This window comes from Seriola aureovittata, chromosome 6 (genome assembly GCF_021018895.1).
Source record: "Seriola aureovittata isolate HTS-2021-v1 ecotype China chromosome 6, ASM2101889v1, whole genome shotgun sequence".
In the NCBI taxonomy this organism is placed as follows: domain Eukaryota; kingdom Metazoa; phylum Chordata; class Actinopteri; order Carangiformes; family Carangidae; genus Seriola; species Seriola aureovittata.
This window is the reverse complement of record NC_079369.1, coordinates 4,810,135-4,834,342: the sequence shown is the minus strand read 5'-3', so window position 1 is coordinate 4,834,342 and position 24,208 is coordinate 4,810,135. Positions and strand designations below refer to the sequence as shown.

The following is a 24,208-nucleotide window of genomic DNA, read 5'->3' as shown; positions in this document are numbered from 1 at the left end:
TCACCCTCAATATAACTGTTACAAACATCTTCCTGGTCATTGTCCTTATTTTCATCACAGGTACACACTGTGCTTACATCAGTAAATGTTGACATGGTAAATTATTTCTGTTGTGCTTTGTGTCAGACACTTCCTTTCATTCCTTGCCCATGCAGGCCACTTATTGGGTTTTGATGGATGTTAATGGACCAACAAGGTAATGAGCAGGTGTGGGCTGTAAGACTGGAGAGCAAGGTTTATTGTATGTGATGAACGGTAAATTTAATTTAGGCATGGAAATTCAAAATGAGTGCAGATGTTTTCTAGTGTTAATTAACCTGAAAGGTTATGTTTGTGGATGAGGCATTCAATATGTTGTGCATACATTGTGAAAATTGTACATAATTATCTATTCTTAACAACAAAAGAGGACTCCATCTTACTGCAAAAGCCCATATATCTCTGTAATATCCACTGTGCACTCAAGTGGTGCCGCTATCTTCATCTTTGCATCAGCAAGGCTGTTGTTGAATGGTTCTTATGTGGAAATATGATTTTCTTTCTTTTCTTTTTTATCTGCCCACTCAAACTGCCTCAAGGTGATCAGTATTACATAATTGCAGGAAATACCTTATCTGCATCCGGTTACCATCCTCGAGGCTCCTACAAGTCTGTGTTTCTCTCTATTAGGAATTTAGCGATGCAGTTCTGTTGTGCTTCATGAATTCTTTATTCCTGTGCAATTAAATCCGTCATATCTAATTGTAAAGACAAATTGCTCTGTTGTGTTTTCACACTTGGCACAGATTTTTTCCTGAAATGCAGTGACAGAAAAGTTAGGCTGTTGTTTGTTTTGATGGATGATAATGCATGTGCTGCCCATGCTAATGTGTTGAATAACTGAGTGCCCATTACCTTTTTGTTGGTGCACTCCCCTGAGAAGCAGTCTTACAGTCTTTTATCTCTGGGTTGGATGCCAGCAAGACGTCTCACATCCCAAAGAGTCAAGTACAAAACACTGTAGACAGTACATAAAGAAGAAGATGCGCTACCTGCTACCTCTGCTTCCCCACTGTTAGAAAGTGTCCAGCGACATTGTGCGTTTAACATGGATGACGGCTAAACCCTATGAAATTTAAATCAAGACAAAAAATGGTGGTGATTCATGACCACACTTTGGTTCTGAAGTTGACAGCTTCTTATTCTCTACCCTCCTCCTCCTCCTCCTCCTCCTCCTCCTCCTCTTCCTCTTCCTCCTCCTCCTCCTCCTCCCCCGCTGACACAAGCTGCTTCGCTCTGAGCTGTGAGACTTGTCCCTTAAGATCTGTCTCATCCTCCGCGGAGACAGATCTCGCAGTTTCCAACAAGACTGAGAAAGTCTGCCTGGAAGGACCTTTTGTTGTTGTTGTTGTTTTAAACCAGCAACGCTCCCCTGAAGGCAATTTTTCTAGGAACAGAGGTTGATTGTGTAGGTCATTTGTTCCAAAATGTAGCAAGGAAAGAATTTAAAGGTCCCTTACAGCTTTAGTAAGCTAGCTCTTAGGTTCAATCAACATTATAAGAATTCACAATTTTCTGTCCATCTTTGCCTCACAGGGGTTCCCCTACAAGTTTACATCCTTCCAAAATCACATTTCTATCTTTATCGAACAGGTCTTCTCATTTGAAAAAAAAGAAAAACTTGACTTTAGACAACTGTAGTCAAGCTTATTAACATCCAATAATCTGCATTCACCCATTTTCCCACTGATGTACAAAGGTAAATCCGCATTCACTCTCCTTCAAGCTTGTTTTGATTCCGACCAACTCCCGAGAAAAACATCTGGCTCTTCAGCAGCTGGATACCCACTATGTTCACCAGTGTTTTGGGAGCAGAGAACTACATGTAATTAAATTAATAGTTTAACTACATTTTGCAGTAGCTTGCTGGTAGTTCAACTACATTCATATGAGCATAGTGATTCAACTAGTTACTCCTTTTTTTTGCCATTTTTGTTGTAGTTAACTACTGAAACTACAAACAATTTTAGGCCACAAAAGGACTTTTTACATCACCATTGCTTCTCTACGGTAATTGAACGCCCTCTGAGCAGCCCCCGACCGCTGTGAAGACACGTCCAGGCAATGCATTTGTTAGGCAGTCCACACCACACACTTGACCTTTGTGTAGTGCATGTGCAAAAGCTGAGGGCATTGCTCAGTGGTCTCACAGCTACAACATCATCATGGATAAACCTCCTGATTCTCAGCCCGAGGAAGAATCACCATGGCCATACTTAATCAGTTATTGTTTACGCAACCAGAACTGACATTCCTTGCGATTTCTCATGAATGGTGGGGTATTTTATTTTTGGTTGATGTTATGACCTGTGAACAAGTAGGTACTTTTTTGGAATAAACTCAACTGAGTGGCATTATTTGCTGACATTATTTTTTTGTATTATACTTTGTTATAATTCCATCACATGTACATTGTCAATTTGATAAAGTAGTTTGAACTACTTTTTTTTCCCTCATCACTGATGTTCACCAGAGAGTTGTTCACACTGTCTGTCTGTTGTTTGATAACAAACAGGCTGCATACCAGTTTTGGTCTCTACAGCTAATTTCCTCCTTCATGACAACTGTACGGGGTCTGAATTTTAACATAACTCACTCATTAAATTTTATCAAAGCTTGAAGTTATGCATAATTGAGGGCATGCGGCTTTGAGTGACAGGTAGGTGAGCATATGCTCGCCACATACTGGCATGCACTGAAGTCTCAGCTCTATAGGGGCACGTCTGCATATCTTTGCCCATTTTTGGATTAGCCGGGGAGTTCGCTGGAGTCAGGCACGGCCAAGGTGGCAACGGCGTGACAGCCCACTCTTGAGCCTGTGGTTGACATCACAGAGGCTACGACCATCTTTATTTACAGTCCATGCATATCACTCTGTAGAGCCGTGCAGAGTCAGTAGACACTTCTCTGCAGATTCATCACTGCAAACAACCTCTTTCAGCGTTAATGGAAAAATATTGATTATAGTGGCTTTAAAGTTTACTCACAATAAAAAAGACAAATAAGCACCTGGTTTTCAGACACTTCGCATGTGAAATAAACCGTCTATTTTATAGTAAGCCCCCAAAATAGAGCCAAATAGTAACCAAACTGTCTAACAACATCTGACTTTATTTATTAATTTCGTTTTTTATCCAATTTGTGGTTTGTTCATAGCAATAGGCTAAATGGCTGTTAAGAAGAAAAAAAAAGCTCATGGTTTTTGTTAAGAGAAACAACAACAACAACAAAAAACGTGCAAAATTGAAAATGAAGCACAAATGGTGACGAAGTGTTGCCCATCCTCCTGTAACTGGTCAAAACGCCCCAGAAGTGCTCATGGCCAACATGAGTCTGACTTCGCTGCAGTCGGCGGCGCAGCTCAGTCCGCTGCCTCGCCGCATCTAAGTGCACATCCACGCTGCCGCCGACTGAATCACTGATGCTTAATATTTGGACATTCTCCAGGGTTAACCCAATAGGCGTTGTCTGATACCGAGTGCACGCCGAATTTATTTCCTCAGCAGCTGTTGTGAGATGTTCTGCATTTGCCATGGCAAGAGGTCTGTTTCCATGGGGGTTCTTCAGAAAGCCTCTGTACATCCAGGTAAGCTTCTGGGAAATCCCTCTTCACTCCGGTGAAAAGTGCAATTGGGAATCTACCCGTCTCTATCTATGTAGCTGTAGTCCGTTACACACACTTGGTAATCTTAAAAGTAGACAGCAAGCGACTGATAACTGTCACAGCCTTCAACCGTTTTATCATTTGACCTTCATATATTGCAAATGGATTTGGTGATAATTTGTAGGTATTGCTGCTAGGTTTCACTTGATGCTCGACGGCTCGACAGGAATCAACCATCCTCCTGATCCCCGTTGCTGTAGCAACCACTTCCATGATGCATCCAGCTGGTACAGTCATACGTTCAAGCGAGGCTTGCTGTGTCTGAGGCTGTAAAACTTTATTACCAACCTTCATTATATTACATAAGTCTGATGCTGTTTACGTGACTTTTTTTTTTTCTTGGGGGGTAAGAAATGCTTTACATGCTTTAAATTGTTGGGCTGCTTTACCATCATTCAGTGGAATTACTTTTCGCGTCCCGTGGATGAATACTAAATCATAGATGTATTTGATGTGATGCTGCCCTGATCATCCTCATCTGGGAAGCATTTGAAGAACATTATGTAACAGTTTGCTGTGAGTGAAATTAGGTGAAGTCCACAGTGACGTTCTTCACAAGTTAAATTAAACTCTGCTGGGGAAGCCCCTCAAGGACATGTGTAGGTGTCAGGAACCCAAATTTAGGATCCTTGGGCCTCAGCTGGTGCTGCACACTTCCTGCCCCTGCCGCTGCATGTTAGAGACAAAAACTGTCAAATGAAGGGAACAGAGGGAGAGACAGCCAGTCTCAAGAGACAGCCACCAGCATCGTTCAGTTTTCTAGGCCACCTCAGCCTTCCAGTGACAACTTAAGAAGTGTCATTCAGTGATCCTTGGAGAGAAGCTACTTCCACTGAAATACAGAAACTGACAAGTCCTGTAAGCCGAGAAATTATGGTTTTGTTCGTATGCAGATCTGCTCTAGCCTATCATAGCCCGTTCATATTTTACAATCAGGTACAGACATGTTTGATCCAGCACAGTTTTCCTGCACACGCTTAATGGATCATGTCGTCGCTTATATCTTCGTGTCATAGAGAGGCTTCAAACACACAGTTTAAAGGTGAAGTAGGTAAAAGCATGAAGTGCCAGTTGAAAACTTTAGTGTCAGTCAGTCAAGCTGATGCTGAACAGTGACGTCTATTGAGACTGATTTTCTTTGCATTAAGAGCTTTAATCGTTTCACCGGTTTTTATTTTTGAATTCCCATTACTATTTGGCCTCACTGTTGTAGATTTTCTTTTCACAGATGTATTGTATAAATGAATAATTTTATATTCTACTTTTCTTTAATTTACATTTAAAATGATGGAATGTAATGTAATGATTAACCTGAATTGAATAGAAAATGTTAAATCGTGACATTTTGTGAATACAGCTCCATCAGCAAGAGTGGAAATGAAGAGAGCGAGAGAGAGAGAGAGAGAGAGAGAGAGAGAGCACTGTAGCTGCAGCTGTGTGAAAGTAAAGTAATGAAGATCCAATTTGATTTCAGTGATGATTTAAAATGCTTTAAAAATATGACCTATAAGCTATTATAAGCAATTAGAAATAATACTACGGACTTTATTTCACACTAAAGCTGTTGTTAGTTTAGATATGGGAGGGAGTTTCCCCCAACAGGAAGCCGCAGTCCTTGCAGCAATAACTTGTGCTTGCATTTTACTGTGTGTATTGTTTGTGAGAGGACCATGAGCACATGGTGTTTGATTGTTGGATTGTTAAGATTTAGAGCGTCATGACAGACAGAGCAACCGTTGATAAAGTAATGTTCACATGTGTGAATGTCGCAGTGTTGAGTCAGCATGGAAATGCATGCTTTGTATGTGTGTGTAGAGGGGTGGTGGTGGCATGTGTGTGTGTGTGTGTGTGTGCATGTGTGTGTGTGTGGTGGGGGGTTGCGAGCTGTCTGGACTCTGATGAGTCAGATCTTTGTAGTGTATGTGCAGACTGTGGCATCGAGACACGGACTGCTGTAGGAGCGTAACTCTCTCAGGTGTTATGGCTTATATTTGTCAATGACATCAAACAAACTATTCATATATATATATCTCGCTTTTCACTCCTCCAGCTCTCTCCATGTTTTCATGTCTTTCTCAGCAGCCCATTAACCGGCAGCCTCTGAGGGATAGCTTTATAATCATACATAATGGATGAATGGTGTGCCGGCTGCAAAAACCAAGTGTCAGAGCAGCAATGTGCTGTTCTTGATCAGCTTTAATCTCCTCTCTGCCTCTGTAGTTCAACGTCAGGTGGCTCTCTGTAACTGTACAGCATGTACTCATATGCTGGTGTGTCACTTCAAAGAACTTTAAGGTTTAATATGGTTTGGATAACGGGGATGTGGGTGGGTAGAAGAGGAAGGAGTTCATCTAGATCAAGACTGACGTTTCTTTCCACCCACCTCAGCATATGGCCACAGTTCCCAGTCAGTCTCTAATTAATAGCTGTCACAGCAGCCACAATCAATATCACCTCATTAGCCATGTTTGTGTAACTCTCTCCTCCTCACAAAGGGTCAATATGTAATCCCAGAGATAGAAATGCATCGGCCAGAGTTGAAATGAAAGCCGCAATCTATCGATCAGAGAAAGGCCAGCCATACATTTGTTTCCCCCGCAGAGTGTTATTTCCATAATGCTTTTGCTGTTGATGCATTTCACCTAGGGAAAAATCGATGCGAGGTGGACGGAGCGCTTACTTGTGTGGTCACTTCTGTTAAATTTGCTGTGGGTCTGTATGGTCAGATTTGTAAGCAAACCAATCAATTGATCAGGGGGCAGAAATCATATTCAAATAGCTTGCCGGGGATAATTGGATTATGAGGATATGTGGGGTGTTTGTAAGATGAATGGTACATAAATGCTGTAATGTAAACATCTATTGATTGATGACTATAACACACATTTTATATGTTTAGCCTTTGTTATTAATTGTGGACAGATCATGATTAAATACGAGTGGCAATCAGATTTTAGAAACACTTGGGTCAAATTCTAGACAGGCCAGACGGATTTTTCTGTCCAGCCGCAATGAAATACCTGCGAATGCCTCTGATTAGTAATATTAATTCTCATTCTATACATTAGTTGTAGTGCCATATTGTACACTTCACATTTATTTTAAGGTTTTGATCCATAAGAAGATGTATTTGTGGTTTTAAGAACCAAAAAGCATCTCAATGTAGTTTTTCATCTCCTCTCTCAGGCTTCTCTCTGGAGCTCTATTAACAACAGGGCAGTGAGCCAATCAGAGGAGAGGATGCTTTGAGCTTCTCTTCCGATTGGCTAAGTGAGCAAATAAAAATCTACCAGATTTCAGGTAAACAGAGAAACCAAATCCTGCCAGGCTGGATGGTGAGTGGGCCATGCTGGGGTCATGGCTGAGAGCGGTGACTGTTTTGTTGTGACATCACAAAGTAACAGAAGTCCTGATAGCTTGTTTTAAGGCTCAGTTTCTGAATACAGGCGGTGTGAGACCTGCTGTATAATCAAAGAATGAATCTACTTTTATACAATTTGGGACCTTTAAATATATTTTCTGTGACATATGTACTCCTACATAATTTACTGGGGAAAAAAAATCCATCCAGTAAATCAAAAAGTCATCTAACTCTGCTGAATGACGTCCGATCATGGCATTTCCACAATACAGACTATATGAGATAAAAGATTAAAGTTAGATTAGAGTGTGCCATACAGAGGCTGTCTGAGAGCTTCAGTTCTGCACTGTCAGTGATGTCAAAATAAATGAAAGAAAATGGATGGAAAATCCATTTAAAGACAAATACAAATGACTCAAACTCACATTTTGCCTTTTCCTCACACCATCAAGCTATTTTCTGTTTTAGTGTAAAAGTTGTCAAAAAGATCTCACAGGAAGATGAAGCACAAAGTGTTACAGAAATGCAAATAGCAGAGGCAGATAAAGACACTTAAGCCAATAAAGAAAACTCGAACTGAAAGGGGCAGAGGGTGGAGGCAGAGGGAGTCCATCAATATCAAGCACTGAGTGCAAGAATCATTAATAGAGTGGAAAGTGGGGCTGCAAAAAAGTATCTTCTTTTTCACTAATGTTCTCCAATTGGAGGAACACCATTATGGATCTACACAGACTGTATTTATCAGCTGGGGAATTAGAAAGAAAATCAAAAGACGAGGTAATGAGTCTGGAGTCGCTCTAAATGTTCCACTGCTGCCGTGCCAGACCACAAACAGCATTTACTGTTAATTACATAGCACCTATTTAGAGGCAATTGCATTAATGATGTAGCCTGATACAACTCAGTTTGGAACTAATTTGTATTCCACTCACAGGCCTGTTCTCTTACTAATAGGCTAAATGAAAAATGAATTAAATGATTTCTATATTGACTTTTAGCATATTATAACCTCTTAAAAATGTTTTTCTGTAAGGTTGACACACCACTCACTGAGCACATAACATGCCCCAATTTATTAATAGCTGTCCAAAGATGTTAGCCACAGATAAGAAAAGAAGCCAAGTGTTTTTCTGTCACTTCTGTAAAACTGCATCTTCATCTCATTAAATGGTTCAGTAGTATCTCCTATGATGGTACGCTTTTATTATGATGTCAGGTAATACGGTCAACATCCACAGCTACTTCAGCTCCATAACAGAGTTTGCATTTTCTGATGCATCATGTTCTCATACTTTTCTTTTTCAGCTTGGCCTTTAATTCATATTATGGTGACGACCCTAACCCGAACAGCTCCTTTCAGTCCTGTGGAGGATTTTGAGCATCTTTTAGCTCAGGGTTTTTAAAGAGACACATGACGGACGCGGCAGGCAAAGTTAGCAACTACCTGATGAACATAGTAGAGCGTTTACCTTCTTAAGAGCGAGATATTTCCCTCAGGAGCTGGATGTGTAAAAAACATGCACATGACAATTTTAACTTAAAAAGGAGATAATGTTCTGCTGGACCCAAAGAGCCAGAAATAATATATTTGTAAATGGCTGCATGTATTTAGAGCTTTTATCCAAAGCGTTTTACAATTTGCCTCATTCACCCATTCATTTACTCGGAAGTAAGCTACCATGCAACGTGTTGGTTACCTTCAGGAGATATTCGGGGTTCAGTGTCTTGCACAAAGACACTTGTGGACTGGAGGAGCGGGGCAAAAAAAACCCAAACCTCCAACTGACTAGTGGACAACCCACTCTGCCTCCAGAGCCACAGCCACCCCAAATGAAGTAGTGTTAATTAATACTGCTAGTCTGTAAAGAAATGTGCCTGAATACAGCCTTTCCATTAGATAGTGTTTTAAAAGATTAAATCTAATCAGTTCAACCACCAAATAATTTGTTTTCACAAAAAAAAAAACCTATTAAAGCAAATAAATACTGCACATCCATTCGGTTATTGTTAAGTCTGTTAGTGGATCCAAGAGCAGACCACAGAGGCTTGAAGCAGGATCAATAAAGTAAATCGTTTAATTTGATAGCTTGCTCAGATGTAGGGGAATGACTGGGCCTGAGAGGCAGTTAAACTGGGCCAGAGCAGAGTGGAGGATAGGTCTTAGCTGGGGTTGGAGCCAGAGTTGGACCAGGGTTTGGTGGGGATCCTGTTAAAGGAAGCTGGGGAAGTGCAGTCCAGGGAGCCGGGATCCAGAACAGAGTCAGCTCGTAAAGTGTGGAGACAGAAAGAGTGAAGGCGAGGGCAGAAATCGGGCCGGGGAACTGCAGGCAGAGGAGAAGAGGATTTAGAAACCGGGGGGAGGGGGGAAATATATTAGAGAGGCTGAAAATATGACTGACGGGAGTAAACAGTCCGCGAGAGACAGACAGTCGAGGAGAGATGAGGTTAGGAACCAGCTATTTGAGTCAGAGCAGGAAGATGATGATGGCTGGCAGCTGCTGACTGGACTCCTGCGCACCTGACTCCCCTCCTGTAATTAAGTGCACACACACACACACACACAGAGAGAGAGAGAGAGGGAAAAAAAGGGGGAGAGAGGCTGGCAGGCAGGAGAGGAGGATCTGTCACTTGCAAGAGACAAAAAAAAATTAATATTCTTTTTGAAATGAACTGAATCACAGCAGCACAAGCTGAGGTGTCCTCACTTTTATTTCCTAATTTGTGCCACGCTGGGAAAACGCTGGATCCTACATTTCCTATGGTGCAAATAATTAGTGTCTTTCTTTAGACCTCCCTGTCAGGTGAACACCCATCTCCTTACACAGCTGTGTATTGTGCATTTATCCTGAGACTTAACATTGCTACTAAGAATATTCAGATTAATGCAAAGGTCACTGCTTTGCTTGAAAAACAACAAAAAACAAGATTTTTCCGGGTAAGGGCAGACTGTGTGCTCCTCACATGAAAGACGGGACTGATGAACAGGTCCTCAGGCAACAGACATGACTCGCATCCTCTCATTAATCTCTTATAATGTTTGTTATATGAAAAAGAAATCTGTTTTTATTGGACTGAAACATCCACACCCACGTGTACATTTCAAACAGCTTGATCGGTAAATATCCAAATACCATTGAACCGAAAGTACTTGAGCATATCACAGTAAATCTGTAAAGTCACTCTTAAAGTAGATATTTGTTCCGACGGTGTTTCAAATCTCTGACATTTTTTCAACAGGCCAGATTCTCCTACCTACATATGAAGTACCTGTTCTTCTCCTGGCTGGCGGTGTTCGTGGGGAGCTGGATAGTGTATGTGGAGTACTCATCCTACACGGAGCTGTGTCGAGGGCACGACTGCAAAAATTCAATAGTGAGTGTCTTTTTTGCGTGACCCTAACCCTGACCCCAACCCTGACCCCTCTGCAGCACGAGTTCATATCCCAGTTCCTTTTGTGCTGTTGATCATTTTTTCCCGCCCATTTCTTTTTTTCCCCCAGTGTGACAAATACAGAAAAGGAGTGATTGATGGCTCGGCCTGCAGCAGCCTGTGTGAGAAAGATACTCTTTATCTGGGGAAGTGTTTCACTGCCAAGCCCAACAGCCAGGTCAGTGTTTTTGTTTTGTTTTTTTTAGTTTTTTTTATTAAATCAAACAGTCCTCTTCAGGCTGTTTGTTAGTAATCCACCTTCACCTCTGGCCTACCTTTATTCTAGGTTTACTCTGGGAGCTGGGGAGACCTGGAGGGGGTCATTAAGTGCCAGATGGAGGAGGCTCCTCATTATGATTTGGGAAATGAGATGGAGCCCAGGAAGGAGGCTGTGGCCTTCAACAAGCCCACCAAGGGCACCTCAGTGGAAAAGTTCAGGGAGATGATCCTCAACCACCTAAAGGTCAGAAAGTCTTCATTAAACACTAGAGACTTAAGTCCAACATCAAGTCTGAATCAAAAACCTTGGTTTGTCATGTGACTTTTTGATTTGTCGACAGGCTAAAGTCGGGGATCAGGCCAACCTCGCAGACCTGGCAACCCAAGTGTTGTCTATTGCGGATGCCAATAAGGATGGTCACATCTCGCTGCCTGAGGCTCGCTCCACGTGGGCTCTGCTGCAGCTCAACGAGTTCCTGTTGGCATTAGTCCTACAAGATAGAGAGCACACGCCCAAGTTGCTGGGCTTCTGTGGAGACCTCTATGTGATGGAGAAGGTGCCACACTCTCCTCTTTATGGGATCAGTCTACCCTGGATTATCGAGGTGTGGATTCCTGCGGGTCTGCGCCGCAGCATGGACCAGTGGTTCACCCCCTCCTGGCCACACAAGTCCAAGATCTCCATCGGATTGCTGGAGCTGGTCGAGGACGTTTTCCATGGCACTTTTGGCAGCTTCCTCATGTGCGATGTAAGCGCCACCAGTTTTGGCTACAACGACCGCCATGACCTGAAGGTGATGGACGCACGGTACATTGTTCCTGAGGCAATCTTCCAAGAGGTTATCAGGCAGCAGCGCTGCGATGTGGACGAGGACTGTCTCTACGGTGCCGACTGCCTCACTTCCTGCGACCTCACCAAGCACCGCTGCACACCCGAGGTGACCAGGCCAAACTTAGCCAAAGCCTGCGAAGCACTCAAGGACTATATTCTGAGGGGAGCACCATCTGACGTGAGAGAGGAGCTTGAGAAGCAGCTGTATGCCTGCATTGCACTCAAAGGCTCATCGGAACAGATGGAAATAGAGCACTCACTGATTCTGAACAATCTCAAGACTTTGCTGTGGAAGAAAATCTCTCATACTAAAGACTCCTAGTAAGCAAGCACTGCACACAGGCACGTGGACAGACTCCTGCCCCATGACGTTTTTAAATTAAATAATGGTCATTTTCACTGTGGAAACAGTAAGAATCCTCTTGTATTCAACTTTACATGTATAACTGATGTATTTTATTTTGAAGGAGTTAGTTCCGTCATGAAATATCACTTTATTAAATGATGTAATATTAAGTAAACTTTGTTAATGTACTGGAGCAAAATTAGAAAGTGCAATTTTTTTGAAACGATGACAAAAAATAAATTTGAACCATATTCCTGAATAGTGAATGCAGCGCACCGTCTACATCCATCTGACTCGAGACAGATGACGACGACTTGTGTGTAGAGGGTATATGTGTTCGCAGAAATGATGAGTCTTTTCTTTGCATGACTCAAAATGACAAAATCAACTTGTAAGTCCTGTAGAAAAAAACAAGGACCCCGGCACGGCAGGGATAGGATACATTAAGTGCAATATGACAAAGTACACAAAATCTCCGACTCTTTTTCGAAAGATTTATTAGGACAAACTTTTGCATTAGGAACCCAGCAGACTGACGCTTCAGTCTGTGGCCTCCTGTTCCTGAGCCCGGAGGAAGCTGGCCTTCTTCTGGGCGACACGGTCTTTCCTCTGGGCCAGAGACAGCTTGGCACGGTTCCACCTAGGTCAGAGATATGCACAATTAGCATCTGCCATTTCATACAATGACATCCAAACTGCTGCGTAAAACTAGTTCAAAAAGACACGTGGTGTTTTGTACCTTCCTGGTGTGTCCACAGGTCTAATGTAAATTCCCAATTGTATTTATACTAAAGCCATATGTATTAAAGTCACTACATTCCCTCTGAATACAGATTATGTGACTATAACCCACAACCTCAAATATTTGCCAAAGTTTTTCATTTGTTAGAGCATTTAAAATTTCTTACCTCTTCTTCTTAATTTCTTTGGGAGGCTTCTTTTCATGGACTGGGTTCGCACGAATGGAAGCATGAGCCTTTTTGTACATTTCCTCAATCTGAAAGATGGATAACCAGCCAAAAATTTACTTCACATCATCCCTGGGTACAATTCATTCCTAAATTAAGAGTAGTTGTAATGGTAAATACTGTATTAAATATTGGTGTTTTTGCAGATCTGGAAGTATGTATCAAATAATTTCAGACAGAAAAGACAGATCCACAAGCTTGTCAACAATTAGGTAACATAATTAACAAATGCAATGTTGTGTGTATGAGTCAATTCTGACTCTGTACAAGGGATTGATCAGTACTGCTCCTCTAGACGCCTGCACAGAGGGAACCACGTCCTGCATCAGTATTTCAATGCAACTTTTGACAGGACTTCCATCTATTAATGGGATTATAATGTTCAGAAATATCAATTAGTGCCCAATTGTGCACAAGCTGGGGCAGAATTAAAGCTAGTTGATGTCAATGATTTATTTGAAATTGTACAAAATCCATCTACACAAGTGCTAACTGGAGTGTATTCAGACTGGTACTTTCCTGGTTCAAAAGACATGATCACTACAGCATGACACACAGCTTTTCTAATGAGGAATCACTAATGGGCCAAATGAAATTTGCCACTAATGAGAGTGTAATTTTCATTTGATAGGCAAAAGCTCTGAGCTCATGGGCCAGGAAATTAACTGAAGGGCAAGACTCAAGCATGAGACATTTCTATGAATCCTACCTCTAGGATTTTTGTATAATTTTTCTTTCTCTTTTTTTTTTCCTTTTACAAAATGTGTCATCTCAGCTGGGAAATTACATATTCCTAAGACTTTAACAAAAAGGCCACTCACTCAAGACGATCAAATGCTTTTTCAGCATCGACTGCCATCACTGACAAATATTAAGATACTATATCATGCTACGAATTGTGGCTGCTACATGGAAAGTATGTCAAAACCAGGTATTAAATGGGCCACGGTATTTAATTATTCAATATCATTAAGTTCCGATTTTTTCTGTTCTACTCTCTTTACTACAGACATTTGTCTATGATGCATTCTCACTTTTCCAGTCCTAAGAGCTCTCATCTGTCAGAGCCCCACACACGGAGTAAACTAAATAATATGAACGCAAAAGTAGCCATTAGTGGTTTGTTCAAACAATGCTGTTGCAGTTTGCTGCTCAAGAATGTTAATTAATATACAGTATATCCAATAAAAAATAAACCAATGTTCGTTAGGTTTTCAATTTGTTTTTGTTTCTCTTAGAACGATAAAGAACCAATTAGAGTATTGTTTATCGATAAGCAGTGTCATAAGTAGTAGTACCAGTTAAGTCTTTGTACATTGTATAATAATTCATAAAAAAAAATATTTTTAAATTTAAAAAAATTAAAATTAAATTAAATTAAAAAAAAAAAAAAGACTTGCCGAATCAGGGGTGACTCCATTCTTGATGAAGCGGGAGAATTGCTTCTTGTAAGCGTCCTCATCCTCCTCCATCAGGTAGCTCATGTACTCCGACACGTTGACGCCCATGATGTGTTTGCGATGGACCTCAGCGTTGAACTCCTTGCTCTCTGTATCATATCCAGGGAAGCGTTTTGTGCTGGAAGATGAAAAAAAAACAATTAAAAACAAACAAAAAAACACGACCTCCAGACATTGTTTCAAGACATTAACTCAAAGCCTAAGCACAGCAGTGCATTACAGCTTGTACAGTTACTCTGACGTGCTGCTGTTTCAGCGGCCGGCACTTTCGTTTCCACGTGGGCCCTGTTCCCATGTGCCATTAAAAACGATCTGCATCTAAATAAGTTACCAGGTAGCACCTCCACATTGTGCTTCTTGCATCTACACTTAGTATTTATTATTTATTTCCGTCTCATTTGTATTCCGTCCAAACTGTGACTGGATGTCAGTATATGGAAATTGTAGAGGTGGCGAGCATTCAGCTGCTATTTCCACCTCGCTTTCTCGTGAACACAAACAAGCTGTACAGACATCATTTAAATCTGCTTGGACCAAAATATAAACAGTTAACATGTTGTCAGGCAAATCTACTACACTGCCGCTGAAACGCATCAATTTCTTCATCCTGGTGCACATCATATTTTAGAAGCAGATCAACTGGAAACTGCTTAAATGGATCTTTAGTAACCAAACAACAAACATTCAGTTCATCATCAATACAACACTGAAATCATCAAGTATTCTTCCTCCTGATTTTAGACCACACACACACCCATTTTATTTTTGAATGTCTTCTCTGTAAAGAGAAAAGTACTGTTCCAGTAAACAAAATCGGATGCCACCCGAGTGTTGTGAAGCACAACATTAATTCATTTAAATCCGTGTGTGCACATATATGCAACAATGGTACGCATGGCAAACGTATAGGCTTTGCATGTTTTTTAATGTGATTGAGCTCCTCCGCTAACTGACAATAGATGACGCGGACAGGATGTAGGAGCTGATGAATGAAAAATGAATGGTGACAACCTGATGAGCATTTTTACAAGTAGCTAGTGACTTGCCAAAGTGACAAGTAAAACTGTCAGTCTGAGGTCAAAACCGCTGCTTAAAGTCTTATGAGTCAGATTATTCACTTATTATCTTTCATGTTTGGAGATGCACATTTGACACAAAAGGTTACTGAGCTAGAGTTCAACCTGTGTTGAGTCCATTCATACAACTCCCTCTCTATTCAGTCCACTTCTTATGAAGATAAAAGCCTCTTATAAAAGTTATTTACATTCCTAACGGTGATGCCTGTTCACCCAAGGCAGCGACTGACTTGAATTCCCTGGTCAACAATGCTCAGGATGGTTGGACGAGACATCCAGATGACACATCCTCATAGGACGACTGGTGTTGTGACCCGCATGGCTTTTTTTAAATGAGGTATGAGCTACTACTATTTTATGTGATTTCTTCTTCTTTTTTTTTTTTAAAGCCATTATTTAAATATTTCAAGTAAAAATCAGTGTTTGCAAATAGCAAAAAGCTGCTGGTAGACGAGATGAAACCTATTGTAATTCCAGAATCTGACAAGAGCAGCCTCGGCACAAGCTTTGACATACATTCACATCGACTTCGCAAATGATAAAACGGAATATAAAAGCAACCGCTCCTAAATGTAATTCATTGCATCATTCTTACAGAAATCCTCACTGACTCAGTGGTTTGACAGGAAGCCTGCGCACTTCAACTAAAAGATCGTTTACGCTCCGATTAAAGTGGAAATAAAACCAACTAAAAAGAAAAAGGAAGGTTATTTAAAAAAAAAAAAAAAAAAAAAGGTCATGAATAGACTTTTCAGAGCTAACTGTTGCCATTTTAGGATTTACAAGGTGTTAATAACATTAATGATGTCCTAAATGGATACCAGCCGTTTATCATTTGTACCCGCGTTTTCATACTGTGGCGTGCCAAAATATTTTCCATGAAAAAAAAAAAACAAAAAAAAACGAAGGAATGAATCATCAAGAAGCCACATCGACAGTTTCTATAAAGATGTAAACCGTTTCCGCATTCTCATGTGCAGCTTTTACTGAGTTTAATTCACTTAAGTTTCTTACTGACATTTCAAAGTTCAAGTTTCAAAGTCACTTGAAAATATTTCCCCCCCACACATAGCCTGTGTTGCCAAGCAAAGAAGTTCCCATCTAAACATGTCTGTAAGCAAAAGTGGGACAAGGTTACCTGTGTGGGATGGACAGGCCTCCGTCCACAGCCCCCTTCAGAGCACCGAACACCTTGTTGCCCGTGGTGGTTCTGGCAAGCCCCGCGTCCAGGTAGCAGGTGAAAGCACCTGGCTGACCGTCAATGCTCTCCACATTGAACTCATCACCTGTCACCTCAACCTGGCCGTCGTACACCTTATCCAGGCCAAATTTGTTCAGGAGCTGAGGACAAAAGTTTTTTTTTTTTTTTTTTTAAATTTCAGATGCAAAGTTCAATATCTGGTTCAGTAGCCAACTACTTTTTAAAAACATGTCTCCACAGGTTTACCTATGCAAGCCACATTTTTTTTTTTTTTTTTTTTAATGCGGGCAATTATTTTATTTCACGATGACACAATTTCAAGAGAGAATTTAATGGGTTTTTTTTTTTAAGAAATTAACAGAATCTCTTCACACCAAGTCACTTTACTCTAGCGTCAACATCAGGTGTGAGGACCAGTATGAACCAGTATGAGGTATACATACTCTGCGGGCCAGCAGCAGACCAGTGCAGTAGGCTGCTGCGTAGTTCGTCAAGCCCACGGTGATCCCGTACTTTGGCAGTTCGTGTGAGTAGGCAGCACACACGATCATGTCACCCTCAATCTTGGCATAGGCGATCTGCAACGCAATGGCAAGCAATCATGAATTTACAGCACATTCATATCCCTGAACGTTGACAGTGGACTAAGAATATTGACTACTGTTATTGATCTACAGAAGACAGCATTTCTAATGCTTACATACATTGTTCAAGCAGCTCAGACTGATGTTATGTAGCATATAATCCAACTAAAGATGGAATTCTTCACATCTGGATTTGACCGTATTTATTTTTAGCACAGTTAAGGTTTGTTAGACAAGACTATCTACAACTTATTTTGCACAGATTTATGTTATGGGATTAACAGAGCTGCTCTCCAGTTAAACATTCCTGTGCATTCACATATGTTGATTAAGTGAGGACAAAAGAAATCTCAGCGTGCGCTCACCTGGCAGATGATGTCCCTGTTAGAGAAACGGACAATCATCCGGTACTTGGGTGTGTTGTACTTGTTCTTATCTTGAACGACCAGGCGCTTGCGAGCAAAGAAGTCAGTCTTTCCCTCTGGGGAGAGCACGAGAACACACACACACACACACACACACACACATTAATTACCTACAAATAATACTCCATGTAACCTGAAGTTTGGGGAGGTAGGATGTAGTTGCAGGGATGTCTTACCTCTCCTCCTCCTGAATTTGACCTGGTACCTCTTGAAGTAGGCCTTGTTCTTCACTACTTTAACAAAACCCTGCAACAAGACAAGCATCCACTCATCATCGGGGACTTGACAGTGAGAAACAAGAGCTAACTCCACGTTAGTTTACTGCCTTTCGCTGTGTGGCAAGTAGTTTGTGCTGTCACTGTCAAATGGTAAAGCTAGACCAGGCTAACAGCAGCAAGCTTGAGCCATAGGGAATGAACGACGTGAGTTAGCACAACTGCTACACAGGGTTGACGATAAGCAAGACAGGCTGTTGGAAAGCTGTATAAATTGGAAATTCAGGGGGATGTGAACCTGGGGACACACTGGTCACATGCTAATGAAAACAATAACACTAAAGCAGTCTACAGACAACAGGAAGCAGTGAGTTTGTGAAGGTAGCCATTAGGCCACGTTTGAGCAGACCCTGGGTGAGCATTAGCTGGACTGAATCTATCTTCATCTGAACATCAGCAACATGTTTTTAAACATCTGACACCACACGGCACGAAATGTATGTCTTAGGTATTCACGTAGGTACATATTGGGACGAATTACAAACCATTTTGCAGTCTTTTTGTCTCCTTATGAAGGAGCCCGGAGCCAAAGACTGGGGCTTGACTCCGCTGCACTGGAAAAAGGAAGAACGGGCGTGCGCATGCGCCGTAAATACCGTGTCACAGGATGAGCGGCTGAGACGCCATGCTGCAGAGGATTTACCACTCTGCCCCCTGTCGAGCTGGGGCTGCCAGTTAGCATAATAACGCCACTCTCTTCTTCTAACCAGGAACGAGTCTAACTTTATTAACAATCTTTATAACAGACAAAAAGGCACAAACGACGTTCAGGGAAAACTGCTGGAACAACAGGAACAACAGAGCAAGCAATAATAAGAATAGAAAGAAAATGAATGAATAAATAAATAAATAAATAGATAAATAAATAAATAAATAATAAGAAAACTAAAGAAAAAAACGTAATAAACAATTATATAAAATAAAAATGAAGGAACGAGTCTATTTGAGATTCAAAGCTGACCAAATAAGTCTCACAGTTTAAGATACTTGCAATTTTCAAACCATCTGCATCAGTATTTTTCCTCATAACGACTAAATGTTGAGCTCATTTAATAATCTTTCTAATTCATACCCTTCATATTACCCATAACTTTACTTTTCCATACATAAATAATGAGGGCAAAATGTGTGAGCAGTTGTTAACCCTTCCTCAATCACTTACAACTCTCATTCAAACATCATTTACATAACATAATACAACACTTAAAACTATTCAGTGCATTTATTTCAGCTTTTTCAATACCTTTACATAGTTTTACAGTGTATATTACAATTTCAAGTTTTTTCAGATTTTCACATTGATGTTTTGCCTATTACTGGGTTAATGAGCTTGGTTTATCATTTATGGAGCTCAAGGGGAGCAAAGGGAGCGCTGCCCAGATTTGTAATTCCATATAGTGCTGTCTTTGGCAAAAACAAAAAATGAAGGCACTTTTAACCTGCTTCTACTCCACTGTGTAAACATTATTGATATGCAGACTCAGAAAAGCCTCCTTCATTCACATTAAAAGAATGAAAAGAGTTATGAACAGTAGGGCTTGTTCATGGACGACACTTTGATGTAAGAGTAGGAAAAGCACAGGAGAAACTGTTTCCTGACAAAATAACTACACAGAAATGTCTGTTATCTGATTAGTCCAGCAAATTAAATACTGGGCACTGATACAAAAATTAAATATATAAAATGTTGCCATAAAACAATCATTGATTTGCAATATTGCCCTGCCTAATATTGCCGACACAGAGCTGTTTATAGACTTATTGTATAATTTGTGTGTCAAAATCTCAGACAATTGACAAGTGTATGTAATCTCACAGTATATATTGTCAAATTTCAGTGTTTTCTTCATTTGTTTCCCCCCTCCTTCTACATTTGCTTCTTTTTTTCCCCAAACATCTTTTAACATTCCTCCTCTTCCTTCCTTCTGCTGCTCCTTCTTTTGCAGCTTTTTCACACAGTGAATTTCAGCTCCTGCACTTTCTGCAGGAAATTATCTTTCTGGTATTCATAATAAGTACACAGAGTTTGGTATCCAGACATAACTTAGATCAGTCCCTTCATTCAAATTTAAGGTAGAATTTATTGTACAATGCCACTGAGGGACAACCATTTGCTCCCCTAAGGCTATAGTCAATACCTAACTGAGTTGCAGATTAAGTCATTTTAGTTGCGTTAGTTTTTAAGTTGTGAGTTGTTGTTACAACAACAATTGAAAGCTAAAATCAAAATCTTATAGGCAACTACAACTACTTGTTGATTTTCATTCCTTAAAAGATCAGTTCATGCGATTCAAAACAAACAAATTCTTCCACCTGCTACTAGCGGTATCTGGCAGATAGTTTCATTGGCGATGTTTAAAGATAGCATCTGCCACTATGTTTTCTGACGTCACTGCGATACAAGGGAGGAGAACTGAAATTTCATATGTGGCACTCACAACATTAAAAAAGAACATGTTAAAAACCCCTATGTTATGTCCCTTACTGGAAACAACATCCTTGTTCCTCTGGATGATCCACTGTCATTTTCTTGTGAAGACAAACTGATTTCAATGATGGTAGCACCACAAAGAAATAAAATTCACCTCCATTGTATCAGGTGGTGGCAGGTCTTAGTATGCAATCGTAAAACCTTTGCAAATAAGATTAAAACTAGCAGCATAGCTAGGTAGTATAGAGGGCAAGTGTATTTGCCATTAAGGTGAACCCACCCTTTAAAATCAGGTGAAGTGATTTATCCTCTGGAAAACAAACAACTACTGCCTCTGGGTCCTTGAAGCCCTTTCAAACCACATGAGAGGAGCTTGAAATGCTGTTCAACACATAAAGATATATTTTACCCACGATGTCTTCATACATCAAACAGAGGTTAATTATGTAGTTATGAATCAAAACTAGAGTAGTTAACCATTAATCAGCTTGGGTTAAAAGGTGCATATAGTAGGATGATCTGGGGATATGAGTGTGACTGCAAACAATACCAGCAGAGCAGCAGTTACCTGAGTAATGATGATTAATGAATGAATGATAATGATTAGATTGAATGATTTTATAAAAAGCTAGTTTGAAATTTTATAGTTGTAATATTTTTCTTCTTCGTTCCATTTTAATTTAGCACAGGGGTGATTCAACTGTTTCCTCACGGACTATACTGAGAAGTATTTGACTGTGTTCATAGCTCTCTAATTATTTATGTCTGATGACTGAGATGTGATTATTGTGACAGACTGAGAGGCCTACAGTCACCGTGCTGTTGCCAAGTCTAGCCTTCAACGTCAGCTGCTTTCATCTACTTCTATGAATAGAGGAGTGTCCAACAACCGACAAAAGATGTGCGTCACTGTTCCCATGTTAAACCTGAAGAGTAGGTTTTATGACTGTTTGGTATGTGAATCAAGGCAGTCTGCTTAGTCAAATTTTCACTTCATCGTGAGTTTCTGTTGACATCTCTCGCTCAGGGAACGCTAGATTAGTCAATTACAAATAATTTATTTTTTGTTATATACAGCATTTATTTAATTTTATAGGTTGGTTTAGTGAAAACTAACGTAAGAATATAGTTTTCATAAACTGATTCATGGTATCTTCAGTTTCTTTAAGACGACAACACACCTTAACTGAAAAAGCTGCAGATAGTTCTGAGTCTAAAGGGTTTGAACCTCCAGTCTACACCGACAGAAGTATTTTTCCTCTCAGCGATGAACTTCAGGTAAGACATTCTGAGGATCTCTTACTGGTACAGATATTGATCAGACACCACACACTACAGGAAGCTTGAGGCTCTTTTCTTTGACAAAACACTAATAATGCGCTGGGCCGAAACACAAAGAGACCATACTATAGGGCCTGTAATTTTGTTAGTTGACTCGGTAATATCTCTGATAAAGTGTCACAAAGTGAGGTGATATCTCATCATACACTTATTGAAAGAATTTATACGTTTATTTTGGCTGTGTGTAAGATGCTCCCTTTCATCGACTCCTGTTTCCTTAACACCATTTCCTCTACGGTCTACCCCCTTTTTGGAGAGTGCTGCCAAAATGGAGTAGAATAATTGAATAAATGGAATGAGGTAATAAACCTTTTCACATTTAAAAATTTTTAATCTATATCAGGGAAGTCTTTGATAATAGGAATGTGTCTTGTTTCAGATAATGTTATGTCTGAATAGGTAAGGTTGTCACTGTGTAATATTTTTTATACCTCCATCCCCGTGGCATAGTGTAAATTTATCCATCTACCCATTTCATTAGTGTCATCCAATCTATGTTGAACTGATGATTGGATGAACAATATATTTCAGGGGTTAGAGAGGTCACACAGTTTGGTTTATGGGCTGCTGGAAGGGTCATTACAAGCCATTCTATCAGTACTGATAGGTGATTGACACTCTCGAGTCTTCTGGAGGTGCTGTGGCAGTAATGTCAGTGATGGGACATGACAAAATGCCCCCTTGATAACCCCAATAACTTATGCCAAACTGTCCCTTCCAGGTGAGGAAATTACTCTTGTTACAGCAACTTAGTAGATTTTGTGTTAGTTTTTTGCATATATTCAAAACCAACAAATCTACTTCCACTGAGTAGATTTTTGATGCTGTCTGGTACTCAACTCCTAAGAAGTATGTGATACTCAGTATGTGATATTTGAAATAACTAAATGCACTAAATGCAAAGATTTATTATCTTTAATAATATTTATTATTTCCCCCCACTGTTGACCTTATCACAAACACCTTTTTCTTTCTTTATTTAGAAATACATCTTCCTCTTTCTGAATGAATGAAAGGGTCTTTGGCTGCAGTTGCTCACCGTGAACACTTGGTGGTAGTGTTGTGCCAGGTTGGCGCTGTGGGCGGACTGCGCATGCTCCGTGCGATGTAAACACTTGGTAGGCCACCGCCGACTGTCTGAGCTCTGCAGACATTTGTGTACACGTATTATACGGCTGCATGGGCTGGACCGAGGAGTCAATGGGAGCAGGCTAACTTAACGCTGGCTAGCGTTCAACTGGAAAACCTAGCTAGGCTATCTTGGCCACTTTAGCTAATGCACTCGGGTAAAGTGTTTGAAAACCTGTCTTTTTCTCATAAGAGTAGGACTACACTTTCGTGCATGGGAAGCAGGCGACGTTTGCAGCGGCTGGCTAAAATCGCTTCAAGGTAAAAGAGGTTCTTGTTTTTTTTTTTTTTTTTGGGCTCTGTCTAATTACTGTAATGAACACTAACTTATTAAACGACTCCCTAGTTGTCACCCTGTATCTTCCGAAGTGCATGTTGTGACATTACATCTAAGTAATGCAGAAGGGTGTTATTGCTGAACCCCTACACATGGCTGATCGCAATATTAGCTAACATTACAGTTCGTCAGCGTTATCACTTTTGTTAAATACTTGCTGTTGAGCCCTTAATTGGTTTGCAAAGGGCTCCGGCTATTGCCTGGAACAAAAACACAAGCTGATAGATGGTTGGACTTTTTTTCTTGCTCGCTGATGTCGTTTTAACGTGTCTATTTAACGTTAGCTATTTAAGCCAACGGTAGCTTCGTCGAGCTCGTCGACGTTGGGGCTTTCTGGAATAAATAACACTGCACGCTGTTGCATTTGATGCTGGATCTCCATTTCAAGCTCACGACACCAGCGAGCCATAAAAGGAATAGGAACTTCTCCTGTGGTCTCAACGATCCCGTCCTCTGTTTTATTGCATATAAACTAAACTCTTTCTGTTTGGCCTGAGCAGATGATTTTAAACAACTCAGCGGTGGCATTGTCCGTGTTCAAGCTAAAGATATCTTTAAACTCAAAACTGAGGAGAAGTGACTTTAAAGGCGCAAAAGGCAACAGCTCCGCGAGCACAGATATAAGTGGACTATAAACCAAGCAAAGTTTAACGAGATAACAAAAGTGCTGCTCACTCCACTGACAGAAATTATCACAGTTGACAACACCAGGCTGGAAAATGTGTGTGAGGATAAGGTTTTTAAGAGAGAGAAGGAAAATGAAGGCCCAGAGTTGCTGTGGAGGTCAGTAGGTTTTTGTTGATCATGCCTTGATACTGTACTCTCACTCTGTAACCTGGGGAAATTACATGTGGGGTATTTATGTCTTTATATTATATTGTCTTTATATTGCTGTATTGCTCACCTAAAACGTATAAAGTATTATATTTTATGAGTACATAAGTGTAAAATCTTATTGTGCTCTGTTTACATTAGAGCTTTTAGATAAGAGCAGTGGAGGAGAAAATTTCATCTTGTAAGTAAATTTCAGCAAATGGAAATGCTAAAGGAGACTACTAGTGCTACTAAAAGTATTAACCTATCATTTGACTA

General features: G+C 40.5%; 3 protein-coding genes across 7 annotated transcripts in view; 2 read left to right on the top strand and 1 right to left on the bottom strand.

Annotated features, from left to right (window-relative positions):
• The first annotated feature begins 3,198 nt into the window (after positions 1-3,198).
• LOC130171269 (divergent protein kinase domain 1A-like) lies at positions 3,199-12,141 on the top strand. Its single transcript, XM_056379198.1, has 5 exons — positions 3,199-3,625; positions 10,302-10,436; positions 10,564-10,671; positions 10,780-10,956; positions 11,054-12,141. Exons 1-5 carry the CDS (start codon positions 3,572-3,574, stop codon positions 11,864-11,866), a joined length of 1,287 nt encoding a protein of 428 aa, XP_056235173.1. The 5' UTR covers positions 3,199-3,571; the 3' UTR covers positions 11,867-12,141.
• Positions 12,142-12,370: 229 nt separating this feature from the next.
• LOC130171270 (60S ribosomal protein L5) lies at positions 12,371-17,883 on the bottom strand. The gene is made up of 7 exons (XM_056379199.1): positions 17,781-17,883; positions 17,545-17,660; positions 17,039-17,173; positions 16,533-16,735; positions 14,259-14,436; positions 12,799-12,887; positions 12,371-12,530 (listed from the first exon to the last, which is right to left on the bottom strand). The coding sequence occupies exons 1-7, from the start codon at positions 17,866-17,868 to the stop codon at positions 12,431-12,433; spliced, it is 909 nt and encodes a 302-aa protein (XP_056235174.1). The 5' UTR covers positions 17,869-17,883; the 3' UTR covers positions 12,371-12,430.
• Positions 17,884-21,310: 3,427 nt separating this feature from the next.
• evi5b (ecotropic viral integration site 5b) overlaps positions 21,311-24,208 on the top strand; it is a 34,706-nt gene continuing 31,808 nt past the window's right edge. For 2 of the 5 annotated variants that reach the window (XM_056379172.1, XM_056379171.1), the window contains exon 1: positions 21,311-21,588. In XM_056379172.1, coding sequence (XP_056235147.1) covers positions 21,457-21,588 — 132 coding nt within the window. In that variant the 5' untranslated portion in view covers positions 21,311-21,456. Of the gene's footprint in view, positions 21,589-22,807; positions 23,041-23,747; positions 23,900-24,208 lie in introns of those variants that run through there. The other 3 variants (XM_056379173.1, XM_056379174.1, XM_056379175.1) reach the window with 3 other exon arrangements.

Bases quoted from the DNA above. Each gene is read 5' to 3' on its own strand.
- LOC130171270 (XM_056379199.1), bottom strand. From the start codon at position 17,868: ATGCTTGTCTTGTTGCAGGGTTTTGTTAAAGTAGTGAAGAACAAGGCC. The intron at 14,437-16,532 runs GTAACCTTGTCC...TTCATCTTCCAG, and splicing joins GGCCTGTCCATCCCACACAG to CACAAAACGCTTCCCTGGAT. The intron at 12,531-12,798 runs GTAAGAAATTTT...TCTCTGACCTAG, and splicing joins AAAGAAATTAAGAAGAAGAG to GTGGAACCGTGCCAAGCTGT.
- LOC130171269 (XM_056379198.1), top strand. From the start codon at position 3,572: ATGGCAAGAGGTCTGTTTCCATGGGGGTTCTTCAGAAAGCCTCTGTAC. The intron at 3,626-10,301 runs GTAAGCTTCTGG...TTTTTTCAACAG, and splicing joins GAAAGCCTCTGTACATCCAG to GCCAGATTCTCCTACCTACA. The intron at 10,437-10,563 runs GTGAGTGTCTTT...TTTTTCCCCCAG, and splicing joins ACGACTGCAAAAATTCAATA to TGTGACAAATACAGAAAAGG.